This window comes from Cucurbita moschata, unplaced genomic scaffold (assembly GCF_002738365.1).
Source record: "Cucurbita moschata cultivar Rifu unplaced genomic scaffold, Cmos_1.0 Cmo_Scf00020, whole genome shotgun sequence".
In the NCBI taxonomy this organism is placed as follows: Eukaryota; Viridiplantae; Streptophyta; class Magnoliopsida; order Cucurbitales; family Cucurbitaceae; genus Cucurbita; species Cucurbita moschata.
Window position 1 is genome coordinate 3249553 of NW_019268536.1, and position 26088 is coordinate 3275640.

Consider the following 26088-nt stretch of genomic DNA (forward strand, 5'->3'; position numbering starts at 1 on the left):
TTTTTTTTTTTTTTTTTAAAGTTTAATGATTTATTAAATTTTTTTTTTTTTAATTTAGATGCTTTTTTAGACCGAATATAAAATTGAAAGATAATTTTATTAAATTAGCATTTTCTTTTTTTAATTACCAAGAAAAGAAAAAAAAGAAAAAAAACAAGATCCATCCAAGAAGGAGAAGTTCACATCTGTGCTAGTCGATTCTGTTCCTTTTTATAAAGGCAATTCCCTCAGCAACCTTCGTTTCTCGATCGCTACGCATTTCCTTTTCAGTTTCCAAATTCCAAACCCTAAACCTCCTTCTCTCTTCCTCTCTTTTCCCTCCATTCCTCCATGGATTCCGTCAAGTCCTTCAAGGGCTACGGCAAGGTCGACGAGCTCGAACACCAAGCTTTCCGTCAGAAAACTCGCCGCCGACTCATTATACTACTTCTCTCTATTGTTCTTCTTATTGCTTTGGTCATCGGCGCCGTCGTCGGAATCGTCATTCATAAACGGAACTCTTCCTCTTCTTCGACCACGAGTTCGACTCCTCCCACTGAGCTCCCTCCGGCCGCTTCACTCAAAACTCTCTGTAGCGTCACTCAGTATCCGAGTTCCTGTCAATCCTCTCTCGAAAACTCCAACACCACCGATCCGATATTTCTCTTCAAGCTTTCTCTCCGAGTCGCCACCGATTCGATCTCAAAACTCTCTGATTATGCCTCTAACCTAAATTCCAGTACTAGTGATGTGAAGGTTAAAGCTGCGATTGGAATCTGCTCGTCTGTTTTTAAAGATGCCATTGACACACTAAACGACACCGTTTCATCCATGGAAGTGGATCGCCATGGCGAGAAGTTCTTGTCGCCGTCGAGGATTGAAGATCTGAAAACCTGGCTGAGCACCACAATCACAGACCAAGAAACCTGCCTCGATGCCATTCGAGATCTAAACCAGACCGCGGTTCTCGAAAATTTGCAAGCGGTAATGGCGAACTCGACCGAGTTCACTAGCAATAGTTTAGCGATTGTGACCAAAATCCTGGGGCTGTTGGCGGATTTCAACATCCCTATCCACCGGAAACTGATGGCGTTCCCGGAGTGGTTAAGCCCCGGCGATCGGAGGCTTTTGCAGGAGAACAATGTGACGGTGCATGCGACGGTGTCGAAGGATGGGACAGGGGATTTCACGACGATCAAAGAGGCCGTAGCAGCGGTGCCAAAGAAGAGTAAAGAAAGATTCATCATCTATGTAAAAGAAGGATTATACGAAGAGAATGTGATTCTGGATAAGAGCAAGTGGAATGTTATGATGTACGGAGATGGCAAAACCAGAACCATTGTTTCAGGCCGCCTTAACTTCATCGACGGCACTCCCACCTACGCCACCGCCACTTTTGGTAATCCATTGAATGATTTTCATTGTTCTTAATTGCTTCATTTAATCTATCAGCAATTTGATGTGTTCATAGACTTCAATTAATTTTAGTTTTAAATAGGAACCTAAAAGTTTTTTCCGATAATCAGCGTATTGATTGGGTACATAGGCCACTACCCTTGTCGTCAGAAACCCACATGGTCGAGTTGTCAGCCATGTGAGGGCAACTTTCCACCACTTTCCACCACTTCCCCTTTTGACCTGTCGTTTCTTCTTCCCTGTTCTGTGAATTGGCTGTTGTGTTTGATTAATTTTGTTTGGTTCTGCAGCTGTTCAAGGCAAGGGATTCATCGGGAAGGATATGGGGTTCATCAACACAGCCGGGCCGGCCAAACACCAGGCTGTCGCCTTCCGGTCAGGCTCCGACCTATCTGTGATGTACGGATGTTCATTTGATGGCTATCAAGACACTCTTTACGCCCATTCAAACCGTCAATTCTACAGGAACTGCGACATCACCGGCACAATCGACTTCATCTTCGGCAACGCCGCCGTGGTATTCCAGAACTGCAACATCCGGCCCAGGCAGCCACTTCCCAATCAGTTCAACACCATCACAGCCCAAGGCAAAAAGGACATCAACCAAAACTCCGGCATTTCCATTCAGAAATGCACTTTTTCTGCCTACAACGACAGTCTCACTGCCCCCACTTACTTGGGGCGGCCATGGAAGGAATTTTCCACCACCGTGATTATGCAGTCGGAGATTGGGGGCTTCCTGCAGCCCATCGGGTGGAAGGAATGGGTGAGCGGGCAGGACCCACCCAGCAGCATATTTTACGGAGAGTATCAGAATAGTGGGCCTGGATCCAACGTGGACAAGAGGGTCAAATGGACCGGTTACAGGCCCAGTCTTACCGACGCCGAGGCCGCAAAGTTCACCGTCCGGACGTTCCTCAACGGCGAGGAATGGTTGCCGGCCACCAGTGTAAAATTTGATACATCCTTGTGATAAACACATAGAAGAAGACAACTCACACGTTGAGCAGTTTAAATTAATTTATAATTTTTTTTCCTCTTTTTCTGGTTGGGTTTTCAATAAAATTGTGTTTGGAGTGCAAGTTTTAAGAAGCTAGGAATGGAGTATAGATTTTAAAATAATATTTAATCCATGATTATATTTAGATTAGATTAAATTTGTTGTACTAAGTACTTATTTTATTATTTTAATAAAGTTAGGTATAAAATAAAATATTTTTTCTTATTAAAATGGTGTATGTTTTTATTTTTTATTTTAAATTGACCAACTTACGTATGTGAAAAATGACTAATTTAAATAAAATATATTGAGTAGATTTTAAAATAACAAAAAATAATCTATATTTGATTTTTGAGTGACTAATTTAAAAAGTAAATGCATTTTAAATACGACTCATCTAAAATTAAATATCGTTTATTTTACTAATTTCCCAAATATTTATTTATATATATATTAAAGAGTGAATATTAAAAATACTAAACGAGAAACTCCTTTATTAGGGTCAAATATTTAGACCATCGTGTGGCTAATTAAACGAACTTGATGGACCTTAGTGGTTAATTACCTGAAACAATCAACGTGTAATCTTCCCACTGAAACTATTTTCACCAATCCCTCCTCCAAATGATCTTTAGTGGTTGGTTACCGAATTCACACAGCATGTAGCCCTTAACACATAAAAATTAATATATACTCTTACACCTTAAAATGATTATTAATGGTTGATTACCTGGTTCACACGTCATACACCTTGATTTTGATAACCATTATCTGCGATCACTATGCATAGACTATTATTGGCTAGTTACCCTAATTGCCCCGTTCGCACAACATATAACCTTGACCTTGATAACCATTATCTGCAGTCATTCTGCAAACGACTATTAGTGGCTAGTTACCCGATTCACACATCGTGTAACCCTTACGATAATCTCCTCAATCATCAAACATAACATGAATGCATAAGTCCCAAAGTATTTATTTTCACAATCAAGCATATATCATATCATACAATAACAAACATATTCAACCATTTTAGAAAAATAAAATATTTAAGTTTTAATAGAAAAGTCGGTTACCTTATCCGTGCTCTTACCATATAAAGCATGTTCCATTACAGAAATCTCAATATTAATAACAAAAATGATAGAGTTTAAATGGCAACTAAAGGTTTAGAGATTTACCAAAATTATCACTTATTCCATTCTAAAAATTAAATAGTAAATTTTAATTTCTTTCCACATGTATGATAATCTAAAAACTATATCATGAATGCCGTCGTTCATGCCTTTTTTTAAGGGTATTTTCGACTTTTCAATCTCACAAAAAAGTACTAAAATAACAAAAATACATAGATCTTTTCTCGTTAAAATAAAACAAAACTAATTCAAGAGATGCAAAATATTAGAGGTCTTTATATAATTTGAATAATTCATGTATGTCAAATTCAAACTATAAAAGTTGAGTTCAGTTAAATTAATTTAACATAAAATTTAATTTATTAGTAGATTGACATTTTCTTTGGACGGGTCATCGGGCCAACTCAAAAATAGGTTTAAAACCAATCTAACTCTACTCCATTTTTAAAATTATTTTAAAGATTAATAATATTTAACATTTACTAATATTAATATGTAACATGTATAACAGATAAATATGATTTTTTTAAAGTAATTAAAAAAAAAAAAAAAAAACTTACTACCCAACCAAAGTGTTGGATTATACTGTGAACTTTGTTCGATCAGCCACTCAACCCATTTAAAATTTTAGGTTAATCTAAAAGATTTTTCGGATACAATCTCACCATTAATTTTGGAAATAATAATAATAATAATAATAACAATAATAATAAAAAAATTAATAGTTAATAATAATAATAATAATGTAGCGTTAGGAAAGTATCCAATTTCTGGGTGGCGTGGACACAGGGTTGGGGAAAATTGAGGGAACCGAGGATGAGAGAGATGTTCATAAATGAATTGTTAACTAATTTTCGCTGACAATTGTGTTGTTTATAACACACGGATTCAACCAAAGTCAAGTCTGTGTGCGCCAAATCCATCCGAATCAAATCGCAATAAGTATTCACCGTTCCTACAAATTTGCTTTTTCCTTCCCAGTTCTCAAGATTTCTGCTTTTCGCCCCCGATTTTATATATTTTCCTCAATCCAGCCATGAGGAAATACGCTCGCGTTTCCGCCACAATTGCCGATCTTCTTCGCAAGCGCTCCCTTCAATTTCCCCGCCTTTTGTCCTCTTCACCCATTCTCGATCACCCCTCTTCTTCTTCTTCTTCTTCTTCTTCTTCATCCATGTCTTCCTCTTCCACTCATCCGGTTTCACTCGGCACCATTAACGAAAAGGTATCGTTACTTGATTGGTTTTTATGTTTTCTGTTGATCCGTTTGATTGGTTTGGTTATTAACAAGTCAATGTTTAGAGTTTGTGGATGTTCTGTTGCTCATACTGTTCGGGTTCATCCCTGGAATCATGACTCTCCTTTGATTATATTAACATTTGAAAGCCCCTTTCTGTTTGAGGGGATTTCTATTGAGCTTTGAAAGGAACCCTTTCAGATTCAGTCCGTAATACGAGCTATATAATTGCTGTTGAATTTCTCTATTAATATAATCCCCCTTTTCTATGGATACTCCATTGAATTGTTATTGAGTTTCAATCTGTTTAGGTTATCTGTAGAAACGTTTGTTTTTTTCGTCTTTATACGTAGTGATCATTCAACATGTTCTTTTCCAGGTGCTTAAATGTGAGTATGCTGTCAGAGGTGAAATCGTTACCCTTGCCCAGGTAGGTTGACTCGCTTTTTGTGTAAGAGTACACGCTTAAGACAGATAGAAACCTAATGGGAGATTTGAAGTTTTAAAAGTTAATTTTGTGCTTTGTTTTGAAGTTGGAATAATCAATCAATCTTTCTGATTGGTTAAGAACTGCGTTTCTTGAATTTCATTTGCACGGTGTTGTATTTTTCTTTATCTTATTGTTCTTTTTATGCATTTCTTCTGTAGAGATTACAAGAGGAGTTATTGGCTAAGCCTGGTTCACATCCTTTTGATGAGGTATGGAAAACTCTATCAACTGTTAATCAGAATACGGATTTGTAGTCTTCTAGTTTGGTTTTTAGTTGGATGGCCTTTAGTCATTCTATGATGTTGTATACTTGGTTAGTAGTTGATGAAGAATGTGAAAATATCTCCTTATACGTGTGTACCTTTGAGATCCCACGTCAGTTGGAGAGGAGAATGAAACATTTCTTATAAGGGTGTTGAAACCTCTCCCTAGCATACGTGTTTTAAAAATCGTGAGACTGACAGCGATATGTAACGGACCAAAGTGAACAATATTTGTTAGTAGTGAGTTTGGTCTGTTATAGTACCCACTTTCTAATAGAAACTGTGGAAATTTGATTTAAATAGGCAAGCGATACTTTCTTTTATTATGATGCATACAACCTCTAATTAATGAAATTTTGTTGACTTTTGGTAATGGGTGTTTTGGCTGCTGCCATCTTACGGCACTGAACTATATGGTTATAACATCATTGAGTTAACATTCTACATCGATTTGTTGTCTTTATTTCATATAGATACTCTACTGCAATATTGGAAATCCCCAGTCCCTTGGCCAGCAGCCAATTACTTTCTTCCGTGAGGTTTGTTAACTCTTTTTCACAGAATTTGGCATTTCTTATAATGGATGGAAAAATTACTATGTTTCCGAATCTCAGGTTCTTGCATTGTGCGATCATCCTGCTATTTTGGACAGAAGTGAAACACAGGGTTTGTTCAGGTATCATAACTTATATATATATTTTTGTTTCTTCCTTGTAAGAACATGTCATTTGTATAATTAGTAGCCTTGCACAAAGCTTGAAGTTGTGTTTTCTTCTCCCTAAACTGAGTTTTCCAAACTTATTGCAGTACTGATGCCATCAAGAGAGCTTGGGAAATTCTAGATCAAATACCAGGAAGAGCAACTGGTGCATATAGTCACAGCCAGGTCATTGAGAATGTCCATAAGAGAAGATAGTGAAGTTTATGCTAAAATATTGCAATGATGATGATTCTAAGTTTATTGGTTTCACTTTTGACATCAGGGTATCAAGGGTTTGCGTGATACAATTGCTGCTGGAATTGAAGCTCGTGATGGATATCCTGCCGATCCAAATGATATTTTCTTAACAGATGGTGCAAGCCCAGCGGTGACCTCCATTTTTCTATCTAGCACAAAGATAATATTTTTCCATATTAAGCTTATTAATTATCCCGGTGTTCTTTCCCTGACCAGGTCCATATAATGATGCAATTGCTTATAAGATCAGAAGGGGATGGAATTCTTTGTCCAATCCCTCAATACCCGTTGTACTCTGCTTCAATAGCTCTCAATGGTGGCACTCTGGTATTTGAGTCTTTTATTCAGAATTTCAAGCTAATAAAATCGGTGGTTGTTTTAATGTGCTAACTTCTAGCTGACCTAAAAAATTATGTTTTAGCTTCTAGAGCAATTGGCAGTCGTATATTTTCTTTAGCATAAGTTTGTTCAACTTGTCTTGAGCACTGTAGAACGTAGAGCTTTATCTGTTTCAGTGTAATGTGATGGATCATCTGGTGTTATGCAGGTTCCATACTATCTTGACGAATCCGCCGGGTGGGGACTGGAAATTTCTGAGCTTAAGAAGCAACTGGAGGCTGCCAAGTCCAAGGGTATAAATGTTAGGGCACTGGTGGTAATAAATCCCGGGAATCCCACAGGACAGGTGCGTCTTGCTGCCACGTCGTATTTTCTGGTTAAAAAAATGTGTCCCTTGTTAAAAGATTGATGTAAAATGCCTACAGGTTCTTGCTGAGGATAATCAGCGGCAGATTGTGGAATTCTGCAAACAAGAGGGTCTTGTTCTTCTTGCGGATGAGGTTGGTAGACCTGCAATTAGATGAATATAAGTGATGTATTGATACATTTTAAACCAACGAATGAAATAATTGATTCTCCTGAACTTAATTTATGTATCTTTGTTACTTTCTCCAGGTATATCAGGAAAACATTTACGTTCCTGATAAGAAGTTCCACTCCTTTAAGAAGATTTCCCGGTCTATGGGCTATGGCAATGAGGATATCACATTGATATCATTTCAGTCTGTCTCTAAAGGTGATATTTCATTTTCTTTTCATCTGATTTACTGATGAAACATGGGTTAGGAGAAAATCTTATCGAATCGATCAATTTCAAATGTAAGGAGCAGTTGTATATTTATACATGATGTAGGTTACTATGGCGAGTGTGGAAAAAGAGGTGGTTACATGGAGGTTACTGGTTTCAGTCCTGAGATAAGGGAACAGATATACAAAGTGGCATCAGTGAATCTGTGTTCTAATATTTCTGGCCAGATTCTAGCAAGCCTTGTAATGAGTCCTCCAAAGGTTACTTTCGTCTCTCTAAACTATGGGTCAATTGAATAATGTTTATTGATTTCTCCCATTCAAGACTAAGATTTAAACGTCTTGGAATTTGGATAGGCAAGTGGGTTCTCTTGCTTCTTGCTTGTTAGACTTTGTATTATGATATTAGACATTGCATGCTCTTGCTGCTTCATATTAAGCAAGTTCTGTATATGCAGGTTGGAGATGAATCTTTTGACTCATATAGTGCAGAGAAGGATGGAATCCTCTCTTCTCTGGCAAGGCGTGCAAAGGTTAGTAAATTAACATAGACGATTAATAAGAAGTTTTTACTATTGTTTAGATTTACTCATGCAAAACCTGAGATGCTTTCATGGCCTAAACTGTTGGGGGTCTAAACGTGTGCTGGGCGTCATTCAGTCGTTAACTTATGTTTCAGATCCTCAGTGTTCTTAGGTTGCTGTTTAGGTTTGCTGCCATTTCTTTTTGTTTTATAATTACTATGTGTATCCCCATTTAAACGGAATATGAGTTGCCGATCCACACTCGACAATGTAGCTAAGGAGCATTTACAGAAAATGTTACAGCAGATTTGCTTCCTCTCCTGCTACCTCCCCTTATTTTACTTTCACTCCTACTGTAGGCACTAGAAGATGCCTTAAACAATTTAGAAGGTGTGGAGTGCAATAAAACAGAAGGAGCTATGTATCTCTTTCCTCGTATTTACCTGCCCGTGAAGGCAGTCAAAGCAGCTGAAGCTGCCAATACATCTCCTGATACATTCTATTGTCGTCGCCTCCTTAATGCTACTGGCATCGTCGTTGTTCCAGGTTCTGGTTTTGGTCAGGTTAGTTTCGTTTCTTCTAATCATGCTTGGGCCATGTGGCTGCCAACCTCGAAACATAAAAGAGGTCTTTGGTTCTTTCTTTTAGGGTATAGCAAATGGTATTAAGACCGTCGTTTGTTTTCTTGAAGGTTCCCGGTACCTGGCATTTTAGATGCACCATACTACCACAGGAGGACAAGATTCCAGACATTGTTTCACGCTTGACTGAGTTCCATAAACAATTCATGGAAGAGTTTCGTGACTGAATCTCTGCTGCAGAACCAATAGTAATGTTAAACCCATTCCCTTAAATGATGAGCTCTGTGGTTAGCATGCTCACTTTTGCATTATGAATTTGACCTCCCACTTCCTAAATTAGGAATAGTGATAGACGGGTGTTTATTTTATTTACTTCCTCAAAACGATATTGAAGGGAATCAAGCCCAATCTTATATTTTGTTCACAACTCAAAGAAAGTGACTTCCTCTTCCTTCTGATCTTGTTCTTCTTTCAAGGAACAACAATAATAAAATTGAAAAAGGGAAGAGTTGCTACAAGTAGTATTTGATTTCATTATTCTATTTTAGTGAGTGTTATGGCTAGGAAAGCAACTGCAAGAAGTGATGTTGTGGCCAAAAGAATAAGATTGTCTCCAATTTAGCTTCTTGGCTTGTTCTGTAGCTTTCTGAATCTGCCCTGAGTGCTGTTGCCTGGCTGCTTCTCTCCATTCCTCAGCTTTTCTATGGACTATTGCCAATCTCTTCATCAGCTTCTCCTCTAAATTTGATCTCATCCTTTCTATTTTCACCTGCATTATCATTTCATCTGTTCTTTACAGTAACCATTAAAGGTGGGGTATTTAAGATCATTAAAGACTAATAGGAACTTGAGCCCTGTTTTTCAGGCATGCCAGAGACCAATTGACAAACAAATTCTCCTTTTTCTTCGCTTTCGTTTTCCAAATGGAGATTGCTGTCATAAAGTTATTAGGAAGATGACTTGTAGCTTTCAATTCTTATTTTAATGGAAGCATATGCAGATATGAGGGTTACTGAAAATCAGGTGAGCACAGAAACAGAGGTGGGCTAGTCAAGAAGCCAGCAGAGAGAACCATAACTGGCTCAACTATGGCGGACGGCTCGAGGAAGGAAAACGACGAAACCCAAAACATAAAAAACCAGAAAACTTGAATAAAAATGAAGTTTTGGATAATGGGTCACCTCAAGTTCCTTTGATTGAGCTTCTGCTTTTGCATTTTGAAGGTTCACCCAAGCCTGTATCTTGGCTTCTTCTCTCTGATATCTGGAAAAAAGTTGTAGGAATCAAACTCTGTCTTGGCCAAAGGTGAAATTCATAAGTAAAAGATAAATGCTTACCTATTACAGCATTTAGTCTTCTTCTCTTCTTCCCAAGCTGCAGCTCTTGAATCTGATATACTTTTCCGGCATTCATTGCCAGTTTCGGAGTGTCTCAAGCTTTTGGAAATTTCTTCCTCTTCCTCTTCTCTTGAGCTCCAATGTGATGCAATAGAATCATATTGAGATGGAAGCTGTAGCTTAGCCAAATGGCATTCCTGCAATTGGGAAATGTCGATGGTGGGACTGTCGCCGCCCTTGGTGTCCAGACCGAGCAGCCCGGATCTGCTAGATGGCGTGTTGTAGCGAGCAGGGGAAGTGCTTTTAAATGGCGTTGGACACCTTGAGGTGGTGGAACTGCCGAGAGGAGTCATCTCTGTTCCAATGTCTCTGTGCTGAACCTCAATAATGGCGCCTGCAACTTTCATCTTGTCAATGGGTGAGCTCTTGAACACAAAGCCTTCGTTCGTGGACAAAGTTGCCTCCAAATCGTCCATAAACTTATCTGTAGTTTTTAAACAAGCTACAGGAAAACGTTGAAAAAGTAGCAATAATTTAGGGGCTCTGAGTAAAGCTGAAAAGTTTTAAGTAGAACAGGAAAGTTGTTACCTTTTATGTGTAGATCAGAAACTCCATTAACAGTTCTTGAAGCTGCTGCTTTGGAGATCCTTTCCTCTGTAACTCGAGACTTCTCAGCAAAGACCTCACATTGCTTTAACATCCTTGTGGGCTCGGATGGCTTCAATGTGTGGGCAGGGGAGTCATTGCAAGGGCTACAAACGAGCCATTTCTCTGCTTCATCCCATTTTGAAGGGACATTGTTTCTTAAAAGGTTTCCAACACTGAACCCAAAAACAGGTCTTCCAGGAGTTGAAGGAGACTCCATAACTCGTCTTTGAGTCACTGAGTTAAGACCCTCTGTCCTCCTCTGAGTTGAAACAGAGCAGCTGACATTGTTCGCCATTGGTAAGGACTTGACAAACTCTGAAGTTTCTTTAAGATTGAGCTTGCAAAGTGGGTCATGGAAGGTGCCTTCAAAAGGGTTGCCCTTGGTTCTACCATAGAAGCTTCTCCTGCCCTCCAATGGCGGTTCCTGAATCAGAAAAACAAACACACAAGCCATAATCAAGAGCTTTAGAAGAAGATAACCAATAAAAGCCTCAAAACAACATTTACCCCATCATTTGATTCAAATATGGGAGTGGGAAGATCCATTGCTTTCAAGCTTGTTGAAGATGATCAAAAGGGTTCACTCCTTTTTCTTCTCTATCTCTATCTCAATCTCTATCTTCATGATTTAGATATAAAGCAGTGTGGCAGAGTCCTCACTGTCCCAACCCAAATGCAGCTACTAACATGGGATAGCCTGCAAAAGCCAAGCTTAGCCAAGCCATGCTTATCTCTATACATATACCTATATATATATATATATATATATATATATATATATATATATGTATGTATGTATGCATATATTCAAAGGCTAAGATGTAGGGCGAGAATGAAGCCCGCCTGAGATGAAGAAGGGGACGAAACAGTACTATCTCTCAAAAGGAGAAGGGCAGGGGAAAGGCTATCTCGTGAATCATAAATTTTGAAACTTGAAGAAAAGGTAATATCAATGGCTTCTTCTTATCTCTCTCTCTGATGTTTTGTATTCTTTTTAGGAAGCTTCTTATGAGTTATAGATGGGATTTGTTTAAGCTTTTTTAAGGGAAAGGGGATGTCTGGTTTGTAGGCAAAAGCTGGTTTTGCTCTGTTTTTCTTTGCACAATAGTCTTTAAGCTTAGCCCTTTGCTTTTGTGTTTTTTTTTCTCTGTTCCCAAAGATGCTTAGCTCCACCCGACAAGATTTGTTGTCATAAAAATTATTTTGACACACACAATTTCATTCTTAGACCATGGTTCTCCTCTCAAACCTCAGCTCATTCATTAACCTAACAAAATAATCCTCTGGGGCCGAATCGAATCAAATCGAGCCAATCAACTCGACCCAATACTCAGTTTAGAGGTGTTGTTTCATTCATGCCTTACGTAATTTGAATTGATATCAAATAGAGTGAATCAGACCAAGTTTTATTTATCGTTCTCCGTCAAAATAACAAAACTCTCTTAAAATTATAAGTAGTTTTTTTTTAAATTTATTTATTAAAAGTCGTATTCTTGAATCAACCCTATCTGATACACGACTCTAATTATTGATGATTGACCGATGATTATTGCTATGATATATTCTCACTTTATAGGGTTACATAAAAAGGAATAGTGACAGCGCATTATTGCATATAGGGTGAGGGGATGGCTTTAATATTTCCTTACTCAAAATAAGCTTCCATTACTTAAATAAAAAATAAAGCATTTCAAGTGAAATATATATATATATATATATATATATATATATATATATATATATATATATATATATTTAATGAACACTCTTTAACAAAATTTATTTAATTAATTAAGTTTTTTTTTTTTTTACTATCTTTATAATTTGAAACCAATTTTGATTCTCAATAAACTGAAATGTATTTTTAACTAATTAAGAACCCTTTTAAATTTTACCCATCAATTTAGCTTTTTAAGAAATAGACACATTTATTCGTTCATATTTCATAAAATCCTTAAACGTTATATATATGTGTGTATATATATATATATATATATATATATATATATGTATATGTATAAAATAGCAGGAGGGGTATTTTCGAAATTTAACATAAATTAATTATAAAAAAAAAAAAGTAGCAGCTTCGCTTCCGATCGAACTTCGGAGGCCAATTCCTTGTGTTTTAACCAAATTCTTGCTGTCAAATGAAGTTGGAGGTGGAAGGAGTTCTTTGCTGTAACGGTCCAAAACTGAGGGGAAATTGATCTAATAGTGCAATACGTACACTATGTGTGTACGATTAGGGTCTCCAACTCTTTCCTAATCGTGATCTTGTGTTGTGAAAATAGAGTAAGGGACCACATAGAGTTAGCAGATACAAGGGTTCGATTCCTTCCTTTTTATGTCACATTTGCATTATGAGATTATTATGGCTATGTCAACTACCCTAATAAATTATCTATGTGAGGGATAGACTGACAAGATTTTCCATTTTCCTAGGAACATCTCACCAAAGTAACGGGGCTATGAGAGATTAGTAAGTTAGTAGGAGCCCTATTAAGGCTAAATTTTGAAAGCTAGAAGTTTCTTATTAGTATAACTTATTTGTCTAGGCAAGCCTACAACATAGATTTATAACACTGGAATATGAGTATGAGCTCAATCGGGCTGGGCTAAAGTTAGTTAAGAGCTTTTAGAATTAGAATTCTTAATTAAGCTTAAGTGGTCTAACCGGATTAAATGTTCATAGTAGGAAAGTTTGTGACCTACTTATATAACATTTCGATATCAACAAAACTTTTAAATAAATAGTGACATAAGAATCCAACAGTAGACTTTGAGGAGTTGAACTATGAGAACGAATAGAATAGTTATGAAGTTCATTGGACTAAAGTGACCACCAAGCTCCACAGACCTAAGTCATGTGAACAGTTAAGTAGAAAAGAACTTGAGTTTACGTCGAACTTACATGAGTTAGGCTATCAAAGAACATGAGAATATATGATCTAGTTTGCTAAATACTTGACTCTACCTATTAGTTGGTGTGCGTATGGTTAATGATTAGAAGTTTGCCTTTAATTATGACGGGTTAGATAGCCTTTCATAGTTTTCTTATAAATTATGAGCTCAAAGAAACTACGAATAAGGAGCCCCAAAGGGGCTAGACAAGCTTAGGTGGTTGTACGAATTAGTAGAGTGACAATTATGTTCTTCAAGGTCTCGAGTAGTCCTCAAAGGCAGACAAGAAATTAATAAGAAATAAAAAGACGTATTTTGAACTCAAGTGAGTTAAGAGAGCGCTTAGGTGGTTGTACAAATTAGTAGGGTGGCAATTATGTTCTTCAAGGTCCCGAGTAGTCCTCAAAGGCAGACAAGAGATTAATAAGAAATAAAAAGATTCTTAGTTTCATAACCTTGAAAACAAAACCTATGATTTAGAATCTAAGTTATCTTTTTTTGATGGATTTATATTTAGAAATAATATATATATATATTAACGATGTATAAGAAGAATATTTATGTACTCATTCGTGCATCTCTTTCTTTTTTTTATAAATTGAGTTAGAAAAGTTGGTTAAGGGCAATGGCGTGATGGAGTAAAAGGAGATGACATCTATAGTTAGCTCTATGATTTCTATAAATTGAGTCTTGCGATATGAAAGGATTTTTTTGAAGAGATTTTCATGTGTATTGTTCGTGTGATCTTTCAATTTTGAATAAAAGAAATTCATGGGATCCTCTACCTTATCTTTGAATATTTGTTTATAATTTCCACTATTTTTTCCTTTTTTTTTTAAGTAATGATCTTTCATCTACTTTACGAAATTAGGATGCTACAAAATCGATCCATAGAAAAATAAAAAATAAATAAACCAAGAATGTCGTCATCTATATTGATCAAACATATATATACTCTTTTTGTGTGAGATGTGGTGTGAGCTAGGAGAATGCGTGTGTATGTGCATGTTCGATTTTGGTTGAGCCGAACTACTAACTTGACATTGATCAAACATATATATACTCTTTTTGTGTGAGATGTGGTGTGAGCTAGGAGAATGCGTGTGTATGCGCATGTTCGATTTTGGTTGAGCCGAACTACCAACTTGACATTGAATAAACCAAATAGTTATCAATACATGAAAAGAGTTTTCGTTTTGTCCCTTTGCAAAATGGTTGGTTCCATCTTTTTAGGGTAACTGTGACACACTCATAAAGTAACAATGAATCACACAAAACCTAATATACAGGTATAATGGAGATGCCGATAATGGCCCAAGTTGCAAAGACTGATATGACATGAACATACAAAGGACTACTACCAAATGATAAAAGACAAAGAAAAGAACAAAATGATAAAAATTGATTGACTTACGTGGTTATCCATCTCTAATAACTCGAAGAAGTTTATATTTGCAAGCAAGGGATAATGATTAGATTATTTTCCTGACAATCTAACAAAAAAAAGAAATATATATATTAGAAGAGATTCAAACTTTTAATATTTTGATCGAGAACATTAGCTTAATCTATGTCAGTTCTACGAATATAAACATAGATCAAAAGAAAATGAAAATCGGTAAGATTTGATTCGAAGTTCCTCTAGAACTGAACTAACCAGCAGATTATGGAAATGACGCAATGGCCAATTTGACAATAAATTAATGCTCAAATGCACAAAGGGAGTGATCGAGATGAAGCAAGTTGGGTCCCAAAATGTCATGAATTGCAAGGTTTTCAACGCTTGTTTTGTTTAATATGAAATCCATTGGAGGACGGTTTGGTTTCCGTAAGCATCTTTTTAAAGCTCGAAGACCAAACTCTTTCAAGACCTCCAATGGCAATGGCGATGACCGGCACAAATTGCAGATCTCCTCCTTTTGCCCTAAATTCTGTTACATCTCTTCAAACTAAGCCTCTGAGCGAAGTTTTTATGCTCAAACCTGCAAAATTTTCACTCAATAGAACTCTCACTCTCCAAATTACATGTTCTTTAAAGAACAACGTGGTTAGTCTCTATCCTTGTGATCTAAACTTCTTAGATCAGATCATTGTTCTTACAGTCTAGTTGATTTTGGCAGGTTTTCGAGGATCGTTCTAATGGTGTGATTTGCTACAGAGACGACGATGGAGAGATTATTTGCGAAGGATATGATGACGAAGAGCCTCGTATTGAGGAAGAGATTGAGAAATTACCTTGCGAAAAGTCTCGTCGAAGGTAGAAACCAGATCTCGATAATTTCTCGAATGAATCTAGAGGCCGCATCGTAATATATGCTTTTCTTTGTTCTGAATTCTGATTCCTGTTCTGTGTTTCCGCGGATTCTCAGATCTGATGGCGAATTGAAGATCGATCGTCTTCTCCTTCAGCAAAATTGGGAGAAGAGCTTAGAAACCATTAATGGCGGTGCTGGGAGTGGAAGAGGAGAGCTTCGAATTCGAGCGAATGGCTGCAGTTTGTAGTAATTGCTTAGCTCAAGAACTGGAAATTGCAGGTCAAATGAAAGGGGAAATTGTGGTTTCCCTGTTTAGAATTTGTATAATTTTACCTCGATCATAGGCTCATGGCTTCGCTTAGATTGTAAACATAGCATACAATAAATTGTAAAAAATCCTAAAAACTCCTTTGTTGTAATAATGTAAATTATTTGCAGCGACTAAAAGCTCGGAAATGTCTGTAAAGATCCCAAGCTTACTGCTAACAGATATCGTCAGTTTTTTACTGTTTGTAATTATTGTAAAATACAGATCCATCACTAGCAGATATTGTGCTTTCCTTGGACTTTCCCTCAAGGCTTTAAAACGCGTCTGCTAGGGGAAGGTTCCACGCCCTTATAAATGGTGGTTTATTTCTCCTCCCTAACTAATGTGGAACGTCACAATCCACCCCACTTCGAAGCCCAGCGTCCTCGCTAACACTCTTTTCTTCCTTCAATCGACGTGGGACTGCCCTCTAAATCCACTCCCTCAAATCCACTCCCTTTGAGGCCCAGCTACTTACTGGCACACCGCCTCGTGTCTACCTCCTTAATGGGAAACGTGAAAGGGAAAGTTCAAAGAGGACAATATCTACTAGCGGTGAATCTGGGTCGTTACAATTATAAATTATTTTAATGGTAAAAACCGATTATAATAAGATTTAAATTATTTTTGCTCAAATCCCTCTAAAATATCCTATATTTCCGATTTTTTTATATCATATTGGTTATTTATCTCAGTTAATATTTGAGTTTATGATATTTATATTTATATTTATTTATTCGTTAAGTTATAAATAATTTGAAATTTAGCACATTTTACTTTTTTTTTTTTTAATTTAGTAAAAAATTTAATGATAATACATTATTATAAAATAAATGGGTTACTTTTCAAAATTTTAAATACATAATAATTTATTAAATGTTAAGATACTAATTAGAAGAAGTAATTGTTTTATTTTTTAAAATTTAAAATTATTTTTTTGAATTCCAAGTTAATTAAACAGAGCGACATAGGCTGTGGAACTTCGCTACCTCCTGGCTATGCTTTCGCCTGCGTGCGCTGATGCGGCCCGTATGAGCAGAAAAGAACAAGCTTCCCCTTCGCTTTGTGCTGCTCAACTAACTTGACCAAACTAGAACGATCTGTTCATCAATCTAATCCACGGCAGAAAAAGAAGCCCAAATTACGAACAAGACAAGGCCTGATGTCTTTTACCATTTTCGTTAAATCCGTGCTTTTAGGCACCCAATTAACGCAAATTTTTCTGGGTTTTGAAGTCTCGTGATCTGATTTTTCTTACAAATTTCTTGGAGGACGAACAACACGTGCCCATTTGTTGTTGTATTTGTAATAGAAATTTGTAAGGCCATGTCGTTTGTTGATTGGATTGGAATCGCAGTTCGTGAGAAGGGGTTGTGTTATAAACCTTTCCCTTTTCTGGTTGGGTTTGATGTGTTTTGAATCTTGTTTTGATATGTTTGACTTCCGGCTCCGAGATGTGGGAATGTTTTTATCTGACACCCACTTATTTAACAGAAAGGAACTAATAATTTGATTTAATTTTGGCGACTGTGAGCTTTTGATTTTCGTGTTTATTGCGTGGAATGTGGATAGGGAGAAAGGTAAGAATATTTCTTATTTCTATTTTCTTTCAGCGATTTTTTAATGATGTGAATTTTAAGGGGCCTAGGGTTCGCTTTTCGGCCTTCACTCTTCTATCATTCCCCAAATTTCTTCCCCTTTCGTATGAATTTTTCGTCGATTTTTCTTCATCTCATTGCGCTAGATGCTCAAATTCCCTTCATCCTTCCCATTCGCTTTCTGGGTTTTCCGGTTTCTGTCGTCTGAGGCGCTGAATTCCCTCTCGCTTCTTCTTCTGGTGACTGGTTCGTTTAATTTTGAGGTTTTCTCTTATGGGTTTTGCTTTGGAGCTTCGGTTTTGATGTTTTTGTTTTTGTTTTTTTTAATGAATCCTTGACAGCAGCTGGATATATGCTTTGTTCTTGTTGTTCATAAGGTTTGAGTTCTAGATAAGTCCTGCATTCAGTTTTGCTGAAATTATATGCTGAAGTGAGTGATTTCTTAGGGTTTAATTGTTGGTCCGGTGAGAATTAAACGTTCCAGACGGCTTTGATTTTGATCTTAAAGCCGTCCTTGAGAGGCTTTAGGATGATGGCATTGTTTCAACCTCAAAATGAAAATTCAGGTTCTGTAATTCTAGGTCATGGCCTATTGGTATTGGTCTCTGAGATTGTTAGCTGATCACAGAGCGTTGGGGCTCTGTTTTGGCGAATGGTTGTGTTCTAACTGTTCCACAAGCAAGTTGAAAGATCTCATTGCTTGAGGAAGTTTGCTTAATGCAATTATCTCCCGGTTCTTCTTGTAAACGATGCTTCATTCCGTAATAGCTGCTAGACAAACTTGTAGCCTACTTGCTGTCACTTGCGGAAGTGTTCTTAAAGCGAAATGCGAGGAAGATGTCGATGAGGATAAGTTGAAATATCCGTTTCCGGGATTAGTTTCTTCTGGACGATTGGAGGTGCTAATCTGCATTAGTTTTCATTTATCTGCAATTTTCCTAAACTTAAGATGGTTCTTGTCAAAATATTCAACTGCTTGAATGTGCAGGTTCGAGCTTTGACAAATCCAAGCACGGATGAATTTAGTAGAATTGTGGAATCGTGTCTACCGAGCTTTGTCTACTTGCAAGGGGAACAACTAGGAAATGATGAAATTGGATCTTTGGTTTGGAATGGTGTTGATTTGTTTCTTGAAGATTTATGTGGGCTGTTCAATACTGCACTACCAACTGTTGTATGCTCTGTCTCCCTTCTATAATTGATGCATTAGTTCTTTACATAAACATCTCGTTTTATCTTCTGCCCGTTCACTCCTTCGTGATGGGGTTGGAGGAATGGATTCGGGTTTTGATTAATTTAGTTCATCTATTTGCTCAGGTGTATTTAGAAATCCCAAATGGAGGCAGAATAGCGGAGGCGCTTCATTCTAAGGTGACTTATATGAGGTTCTTAGACCACCACTTCAGTTAAATTATGGTGTTAATAGTGGAGGCGCTTCATTCTTGTACGATATCTTTTTTTGTTGAAGAATGTTTATTGAAATAGATTCGTTATTGTGCAGGGAATTCCTTATGTCATGTATTGGAACAGCACATTTTCGTGTTATGCTGCAGCTCATTTTCGTAATGCATTGTTTTCAGTGTTGCAGAGGTACATTGCGTATTTGAAGGCTTTACACTACTTGCTATTAGGCATACTAGAATTGTGTGGTTTTAGGTGTCTATTTGCCTGTCTTCATGGATTCAAGTAAATACTTATCTTCACATTTAGGTTAGAATAGAAGTTTGTCTTGTGATTGTTTGTAACAGCCCAAGCCCATGCTATCAAATATTGTCCTCTTTGGGCTTTCCCTTTCAGGCTTCCGCTCAAGGTTTTTAAAACGCGTCTGCTTGGAAGAGGTTTCCACACCCTTATAAAGAATGTGTTGTTCCTCTCTCCAATCGACGTGGGATCTCACGATTCATCCCTCTTCGGAGCCCAGCGTCCTCGCTGGCACACTGTCTGGTGTCTGACTTTGATACCATTTGTAATAGTCCAAGCCCACCACTAGCAGATATTGTCCTCTTCGGGCTTTTCCTTCTCGGCTTCCTCTCAAGGTTTTTAAAACGCGTCTGCTAGGAAGAGGTTTCCACACCCTTATACAGAATGCTTCATTCTCCTCTCCAATCGATGTGGGATCTCACATTTTCATATTATATATACTTTGTGCTTCTTGTATGAGCTCACCCTACTATGGAACGTATTGATAGTAGTGGTTTTAAAAGTGTGACGCAAATTAAAGAGCAATAGCTCTTTTTTAGGGCTTAAGTGCAAGGACAAAACAAGGGTGAAGACTTTAATGAATTGCATGATATATAATGAATATAATCTTAAAAATCAACATGAAAAAAGAATTCTCATGTAAAATAAGTCGAGTTTCTCAAGGAGAATTCCCACGGAAAACAAAACTACAGTCATCATTTGACATGCATTCGATTTCTAGCTATCTACGTGTCATTCTTATACAAAACACAAGCCATCTAACTTGTTAGTGACACTGGTAGGCCCTCTCTACTTGTTAAGGACACTTATGTTTTGCATATGTTGTATCTGTTTTACTTTTCTCTCTGAACCTTTGTACTAGTGTGTCTGTGGAGGGTGACAAATATTTGATTTCTACGTTTTATTTTACTTGTGTGCTTGCAGTTCATCTACTCATACATGGGATGCTTTTCAGCTTGCACGTGCTGCTTTTAGGCTTCATTGCATGGGGAGCAGTCACGCTCTGCCTGGGATTGTTGACAGTATTACGAGTGGTTTAGAGCCACAGGTATTTGGGGAACCCCTAAAGATTAATGTAGAACCCCCCAAGGTCGACGTAGGTGAAGGTGAAGATGAAGATGGTTCATTAGAAACTCTCACTGCCATAAGTATTCACGATAATAATGTGACCGTGAGATTTCTTATCTGTGGAGTGCCTTGCACACCGGTAATCAGTTTCGAGGCGTTTTTCATATATTCATGTGTCATTGGGTACACCTGCCTATAGGTGTGCAAGAATATGAGTACCTTTTCAATTCTAAGCTGTTTTACTTGCTTTCTAGGATGCATGCTTATTGAGATCATTGGAGGATGGCCTTAATGCTCTTTTGAACATTGAAGTAAGTATCCTTTGGAACTTTTTTTGTTTTATGGCTTGTAAGAGTTGGTCAATGACATTGTTTGATATTATTCATTAATATGTTCTGAATGAAATAACGGAAACGATCTCTATGAACTGTTGTAACTTTTGAGTTTTTCGTTTTTATGGGCGATACAGATACGTGGGTGTAAACTTCAGGGAAAGTTCAGGTATGCTTCTCCTTGGAAAGAACTTATAATGAAATACACTTGGAATATTTTCGGTTCGAACACTTCAACCACTTAGCACATTTGGTACACCAATTCTATTTGTTAACTCTCAGTGTCATATAGGAATTAAATCTTCGGTTGAGTGAATGTCAATTGTTTATGGTATTAATGCCTTGAAAAATATGGTTCAGTGCTCCTCCGCCACCTCTTCAGGCAGGATCCTTTGCTCGTGGAGTTGTGACGATGCGGTGTGATATAGTGACTTGTAGTTCAGCCCACATCTCAATATTGGTGTCTGGTAGCCCTCATACTTGTTTTGATGATCAGGTTTGTTTCTGATTTGAACTATTTGACCTGTTTCTTTTTGTTAAGTTTTTCAAATCAGAGGAGTCTAATACCTGGTTGCTACTAATTTTTTCAGCTCTTAGAGAAACATATCAAACACGAGATTATTGAAAATAACCAGTTGGTTCATGCCATGTATGATTGTGAGGACAACAAACATCACATGCACGAGCCTCGAAAATCTGCTTCAGTTGCCTGTGGGGCAACAGTATTTGAGGTTTCCATGAAGGTTCCCGCTTGGGCATCACAGGTCCGCCGACATGCTTGCTTTCCCCCTTCCCCAGTTAAATTAAGTACTCTAGAGGAAACTGTACATTGATTTATTCTTTATTCAAAGGAATGAACTTGGCTCTCTGGTTGAGGTTCAATTTATCAAAAGATTTGAACTTGGTTGAATAATCCGGAGCTGCTCCATCTTTAATGTATCGATATCAATTTGTTTTCCATGGATGCTGTTTCAGGTCTTGAGGCAGCTAGCACCTGATATGTCGTATCGGAGTTTAGTTGCACTCGGCATTGGGGGAGTTCAGGGTTTGCCTGTTGCTTCTTTCGAGAAAGAGGATGCTGAGCGATTGCTCTTCTTTTGTTCAAAAGATGTGAATGATAAACATTCAGATCAGTTGCTTGTAAGTGTATTACCCAGCTGGTTTAAGCCACCGCCTCCTAGTAGAAAGAGAGTAGAACCAAGCCAAGGAATACGGAGCACCCTTTCACACGATCGTCTTGCATATGCAAACATCCCTTTCATTAGAAGAGTAGGTAGAGAGGAGCCTGCACCAATGAATGGGTTCAAGACACCTTTACTCGCAACAAGGAAAAGATTAAAAGTAGCCTCCATGAGGCCTATTCCACGCGTGCATAGGAATAAAATGACGCCGTTCTCTGGATTGACCGAAGCAGATGGGAACAATGGAGGACAACCCAAGGCTTGTTTTCCTGTTGTTACCCCATCAAAGCATGTAACTGTAGGATCAACTTCTGCAACACAAAGAAAATCCTTTTCGAGCTCATCTCAGTCTAAGCAGATTATTTCCTTAAACCCGCTGCCTCTAAAGAAGCATGGTTGTGGAAGAAACCCAATTCAAGATTGCTCAGAGGTAAGATACCATGTTCATTAATGTTTAAACTTAAAAGGTCGGTCGGTATCGGGTTATTGGTAGTATATTTTGGAACTGAAATATTTCTCTGAAATGCTTTTCTTAGGAGGAAGAGATCTCAACTTTATGTTATATGTTCATGTACAATTATTTCAGAAGTTTTTCCGTCTGAATTGATATGGATTTCCTTATGCTGTTATTAACGTTTCTTTTCCGCTCCTATTTCAGGAGGAGTTCTTGAAGGATGTTATGGAGTTTCTACTACTTAGAGGACATTCACGACTTATACCTCAAGGTGGACTTGAGGAGTTCCCAGACGCCATACTCAACGGAAAGCGTCTTGACCTCTATAACTTGTATAAGGAGGTACGGTCTTGAATCATTGATTCCTCTTTTGGTATCTTACCTGAAAAGACCCATATTGAACGTGCTGTTTCATAGGTGGTCACTCGAGGAGGCTTTCATGTCGGTAACGGTATCAACTGGAAAGGGCAGATCTTCTCTAAGATGCATAACTACACAATGTCCAACAGAATGACTGTATGTTCAGCAAGCTTTTTCTCATAGATTTGTGACCCTAACTGTTTCAATTTTACTAATCTCATATGTTGGAAGAAGTTGATCCTGTATGTTCTCACAGGGTGTCGGAAATACACTGAAACGACATTACGAGACGTACCTTCTCGAATATGAATTGGCTCATGATGATGTAGATGGAGAATGCTGCCTTTTGTGCCACAGGTTTGTCAATTTGTTCTACTGATTCTTCTCACACTCTCATGGTTTTGATAATCATTGTAAGATCACTTCCTCACCATGGGATTTGCAACTGTACAACAGTAGTGCAGCAGGGGATTGGGTGAACTGTGGTATTTGTGGTGAATGGGCTCATTTCGGGTGCGATCGAAGGCAGGGTCTCGGTGCATTTAAGGTACAATTTCCGACCATCACGAGATACATTCTAGGAGAATCCTCGGGTTTGTGAAACTTGAAACTGAAAGGGTGTTGTGCAATCTGGTTAATACTTTGTTTCTTTACTTCCAGGATTATGCCAAAACAGATGGGCTAGAGTATGTTTGTCCACATTGTAGCATTACAACTTACAACAAGAAGAAACCACACAGAGTAGCAAACGGGTCTCCGCAAGGACTAACGAATCCACCACGGATACCTTGATTCAGTTTTGGCCTTCGTCTCGAGGTTTCGGCTGTGCTATTTTTCCTTTTTGCCTATTCTTATATCGTACATGAGAAATTATTCATTCCATGAGCTCGTAGACGAGTTTTGATTTGAGATGGTGTGCTGCTGAAGAGTAAAGATTAGAGCACACATGAGAACAGACTTCATGATATAGGTAGCTGTTTAGGAGTTAGGAGTAAAGTTAGCAGTAGGGTGCTGTAATATAACTTCTATTCTTGTAGCTAAGCCATGACTGATGTATTTTAATGAACATAGATATCTAATTTACCATTTTTCATTGTATAAAAATACATGATGATCCAACAAAACTACGAATCATTCCAAAACAGAGGAAAACAGAGGAAAATACGAATCATTCAATCACGTTGATCAGGCAATCCGATAAATTTGTGGTTTAGAACGATGATTCAATTCACAAATATAATTCAAACACATTGATCAAGTTCTTATGGAGTATTGGTTGAAAACGAAGGGGAAGTATCGAACAGTCACCTTCCTCGGGCTCTGTTCAATCTGCTTTGGAAATCGTCTGAATATTTTGTTGAATTCTCCCTTTAAATCGCTTTCAATTTCACTTCCCACTCCAAAAGGCACCTCTAATGGCAGTGGATGCATCATCAAGCCACGGCTCTTCCCTCTCCGTCGACGATATATACTTCTCTGTCCTTCACGAACACCAATCCGTCTTCCCAATCTCCGACGAAATCTTCGCCGAAGAGTTACAGCTCCAGGAATCAATCGCTTCCTCCTTATTCACTTCGACAATAATGTCCAATAAACCATCGCCCAACCCCGAATCTTCTGGTTCTACAACCCTATGCACAATCTGCACCGATACCAAATCCGCCTCCGAAATGTTCACATCCACCGGCTGTTCCCATACATTCTGCGCCGATTGCATCTCAAAACACATAGCCGCAAAGCTCGAGGATTCCATGGCGGTGAAATGCCCAGAGCCAAAATGCGCGGCGGTGCTGGAACCGGAAATGTGCGATTCGTTCGTTCCGAAAGAGGTGTTGGAGAGATGGGGAGATGCTCTGTTGAAGGCAATGCTTCTGAAGTGGAAGATGGTGTACTGTCCATTCAAAGACTGCTCGGCAGGGATGGTGGACGAGGAAGATATGGAGGCGGTTGAATGCCCTAAGTGTTGGAGAATGTTCTGCGCCAAGTGTGGAGTGGGATGGCATGGGGACATGAACTGCACGGAGTTTCAGAGATTGCTTAAGAACGGAGGAGTAGACAGAGAGGAGGAGATGACGATGAAACTGGCGGATGAACGGAAATGGAAGCGATGCCCTCATTGCAAGATATTAGTCGAGAAGATCGAAGGTTGCCTCCATATTACCTGCAGGTTACCATCCTCCGCCGCCTCCTCCTCCTCCTTGTTCTTCCTGTTCTTGCAAACAGATAAATTAATTTAGTAATTTGACATGAAATTTGTAGGTGCGGATCGGAATTTTGCTACTGCTGTGGAGCTAAGTGGAATGGCCACCATGCATGTCCGCCCTCAGCTTATGAACGTACGGCCTATCGACGTTGACTTGCACCCGCCGGTCGTCCTTAATTAATATAAACCCCTTCTCTTAATTTTAATTACATGTTTGATCCCTCCTATTTAAGAAAATTATAATTTAGTTTACTCCTATAATGAATTTGGTTTTATACCGCTAACCCGTTGTTCAAAAATTTCATTAATATCTTAAATTTGTTGGACGAAGAAAGTCTTACGTCGACTAATTTAGAGAATGGTCATGGCTTTATAAACAAAAAATACTCTCTCCATTGGCGTGAAATCTTTTGGAGAAATCTAAAGCAAATTCACGAGAGCTTATGCTTAAAATATACAATATCATACTATTGTAGAGTTATATTCATCTAACAAAATCTATGGTTAATATATGAATGAAACTGTTAGCATTAATAGTATTAATATTTGATGTTTTAAAAGAGATTTAAGAATGTTCTTATGGTGAGTATTAAATACTAACAGAATAGAGAGTTTTATGTAATAGACGATTTTTGTTTTGATATAAATGATTATAACTAAAAAAAAAATTCGAGAACCTTCTTTTCCTCCACTGAGCATTAAGATATACGTGAATAAGAATGGTAGGTTGCCCAAAAATAAAAATAAACTTAATATAGTATAAAGTCTTAATTAAAAAAAAAATTGTTCTTAATAAAGACATAAAGAATTTCATCCTTTCAAGTCACCTATGGAGGATATATGAGGAGGGAGTAGATAACATTTTTTATCTGTTAGATAAATAAGGTCAGAAAAAAAAAATATTTTTTTACTACATTAAAAAATAAATTAATTAATTTTGAAAGGATTAGATGGTAGATTTTTTTAGTAGTTAAAAGAAAATATTGTATTATTAAAATTTAAATTTTTTTAACATTATATATATATATATATATATATATATATATATATATATATATATATATATATAT

At 37.6% G+C, this 26088-nt stretch overlaps 6 protein-coding genes and 1 long non-coding RNA gene across 14 annotated transcripts; 5 read left to right on the forward strand and 2 right to left on the reverse strand.

Annotated features, from left to right (window-relative positions):
• The first annotated feature begins 176 nt into the window (after window positions 1–176).
• LOC111457891 (pectinesterase 3-like) lies at window positions 177–2491 on the forward strand. Its single transcript, XM_023100325.1, has 2 exons — window positions 177–1378; window positions 1686–2491. Exons 1-2 carry the CDS (start codon window positions 331–333, stop codon window positions 2366–2368), a joined length of 1731 nt encoding a protein of 576 aa, XP_022956093.1. The 5' UTR covers window positions 177–330; the 3' UTR covers window positions 2369–2491.
• Window positions 2492–4298: 1807 nt separating this feature from the next.
• On the forward strand, window positions 4299–9192 carry LOC111457715 (alanine aminotransferase 2-like). Its single transcript, XM_023100083.1, has 15 exons — window positions 4299–4759; window positions 5151–5201; window positions 5420–5470; window positions 5998–6063; window positions 6139–6200; window positions 6332–6410; window positions 6508–6612; window positions 6699–6809; window positions 7030–7167; window positions 7247–7321; window positions 7437–7557; window positions 7675–7829; window positions 8027–8101; window positions 8452–8655; window positions 8784–9192. The coding sequence occupies exons 1-15, from the start codon at window positions 4571–4573 to the stop codon at window positions 8898–8900; spliced, it is 1599 nt and encodes a 532-aa protein (XP_022955851.1). The 5' UTR covers window positions 4299–4570; the 3' UTR covers window positions 8901–9192.
• Window positions 9077–11271, reverse strand: LOC111457716. 2 transcript variants are annotated; one of them, XM_023100085.1, is made up of 5 exons: window positions 11166–11271; window positions 10599–11082; window positions 10011–10494; window positions 9855–9936; window positions 9077–9442 (listed from the first exon to the last, which is right to left on the reverse strand). In XM_023100085.1, the coding sequence occupies exons 1-5, from the start codon at window positions 11202–11204 to the stop codon at window positions 9218–9220; spliced, it is 1314 nt and encodes a 437-aa protein (XP_022955853.1). In that variant the 5' UTR covers window positions 11205–11271; the 3' UTR covers window positions 9077–9217. The 2 variants fall into 2 exon arrangements, with proteins under 2 accessions (XP_022955853.1, XP_022955852.1); XM_023100084.1 differs by having other exon boundaries at window positions 10011–10512.
• A 3456-nt stretch (window positions 11272–14727) lies between these two features.
• Window positions 14728–15438, reverse strand: LOC111458059. 2 transcript variants are annotated; one of them, XR_002713040.1, is made up of 2 exons: window positions 15217–15438; window positions 14728–15044 (listed from the first exon to the last, which is right to left on the reverse strand). It is a non-coding gene; the product is annotated as an uncharacterized LOC111458059 (long non-coding RNA). The 2 variants fall into 2 exon arrangements; XR_002713039.1 differs by having other exon boundaries at window positions 14728–15052; window positions 15217–15353.
• LOC111458058 lies at window positions 15272–16311 on the forward strand. The gene is made up of 3 exons (XM_023100557.1): window positions 15272–15606; window positions 15680–15816; window positions 15929–16311. Exons 1-3 carry the CDS (start codon window positions 15436–15438, stop codon window positions 16059–16061), a joined length of 441 nt encoding a protein of 146 aa, XP_022956325.1. The 5' UTR covers window positions 15272–15435; the 3' UTR covers window positions 16062–16311.
• A 794-nt stretch (window positions 16312–17105) lies between these two features.
• Window positions 17106–23919, forward strand: LOC111457916 (AT-rich interactive domain-containing protein 4-like). Of its 6 annotated transcripts, none has more exons than XM_023100367.1 (17): window positions 17106–17965; window positions 18061–18096; window positions 18166–18618; window positions 18708–18893; window positions 19037–19090; window positions 19221–19309; window positions 20345–20627; window positions 20743–20799; window positions 20958–20989; window positions 21181–21316; window positions 21411–21584; window positions 21796–22431; window positions 22660–22797; window positions 22873–22971; window positions 23072–23172; window positions 23272–23362; window positions 23476–23919. In XM_023100367.1, the coding sequence occupies exons 3-17, from the start codon at window positions 18469–18471 to the stop codon at window positions 23605–23607; spliced, it is 2358 nt and encodes a 785-aa protein (XP_022956135.1). In that variant the 5' UTR covers window positions 17106–17965; window positions 18061–18096; window positions 18166–18468; the 3' UTR covers window positions 23608–23919. The 6 variants fall into 6 exon arrangements, with proteins under 6 accessions (XP_022956135.1, XP_022956137.1, XP_022956136.1 ...); XM_023100369.1 differs by having other exon boundaries at window positions 18064–18096; XM_023100368.1 differs by having other exon boundaries at window positions 17106–18096.
• Window positions 23920–24133: 214 nt separating this feature from the next.
• Window positions 24134–25201, forward strand: LOC111457924 (probable E3 ubiquitin-protein ligase ARI10). The gene is made up of 2 exons (XM_023100377.1): window positions 24134–24982; window positions 25075–25201. Exons 1-2 carry the CDS (start codon window positions 24231–24233, stop codon window positions 25169–25171), a joined length of 849 nt encoding a protein of 282 aa, XP_022956145.1. The 5' UTR covers window positions 24134–24230; the 3' UTR covers window positions 25172–25201.
• The last annotated feature ends 887 nt before the right edge of the window (window positions 25202–26088 follow it).

Excerpts from the sequence above, each read along its gene's own strand:
- LOC111457891 (XM_023100325.1), top strand. The coding sequence starts at position 331 with ATGGATTCCGTCAAGTCCTTCAAGGGCTACGGCAAGGTCGACGAGCTC. Across the intron at positions 1,379-1,685 it reads CTACGCCACCGCCACTTTTG|CTGTTCAAGGCAAGGGATTC; the intron begins GTAATCCATTGA and ends TTGGTTCTGCAG.
- LOC111457715 (XM_023100083.1), top strand. The coding sequence starts at position 4,571 with ATGAGGAAATACGCTCGCGTTTCCGCCACAATTGCCGATCTTCTTCGC. Across the intron at positions 7,168-7,246 it reads CCGGGAATCCCACAGGACAG|GTTCTTGCTGAGGATAATCA; the intron begins GTGCGTCTTGCT and ends AAATGCCTACAG. Across the intron at positions 8,656-8,783 it reads CAGGTTCTGGTTTTGGTCAG|GTTCCCGGTACCTGGCATTT; the intron begins GTTAGTTTCGTT and ends GTTTTCTTGAAG.
- LOC111457716 (XM_023100084.1), bottom strand. The coding sequence starts at position 11,204 with ATGGATCTTCCCACTCCCATATTTGAATCAAATGATGGG. Across the intron at positions 10,513-10,598 it reads TTCTGATCTACACATAAAAG|CTTGTTTAAAAACTACAGAT; the intron begins GTAACAACTTTC and ends GTTTTCCTGTAG. Across the intron at positions 9,443-9,854 it reads CTCAATCAAAGGAACTTGAG|GTGAAAATAGAAAGGATGAG; the intron begins GTGACCCATTAT and ends ATGATAATGCAG.
- LOC111458058 (XM_023100557.1), top strand. The coding sequence starts at position 15,436 with ATGGCAATGGCGATGACCGGCACAAATTGCAGATCTCCTCCTTTTGCC. Across the intron at positions 15,607-15,679 it reads GTTCTTTAAAGAACAACGTG|GTTTTCGAGGATCGTTCTAA; the intron begins GTTAGTCTCTAT and ends TGATTTTGGCAG. Across the intron at positions 15,817-15,928 it reads TGCGAAAAGTCTCGTCGAAG|ATCTGATGGCGAATTGAAGA; the intron begins GTAGAAACCAGA and ends GCGGATTCTCAG.
- LOC111457916 (XM_023100368.1), top strand. The coding sequence starts at position 18,469 with ATGCTTCATTCCGTAATAGCTGCTAGACAAACTTGTAGCCTACTTGCT. Across the intron at positions 23,173-23,271 it reads TGCTGCCTTTTGTGCCACAG|TAGTGCAGCAGGGGATTGGG; the intron begins GTTTGTCAATTT and ends ACTGTACAACAG. Across the intron at positions 23,363-23,475 it reads AGGGTCTCGGTGCATTTAAG|GATTATGCCAAAACAGATGG; the intron begins GTACAATTTCCG and ends CTTTACTTCCAG.
- LOC111457924 (XM_023100377.1), top strand. The coding sequence starts at position 24,231 with ATGGCAGTGGATGCATCATCAAGCCACGGCTCTTCCCTCTCCGTCGAC. Across the intron at positions 24,983-25,074 it reads TGCCTCCATATTACCTGCAG|GTGCGGATCGGAATTTTGCT; the intron begins GTTACCATCCTC and ends TGAAATTTGTAG.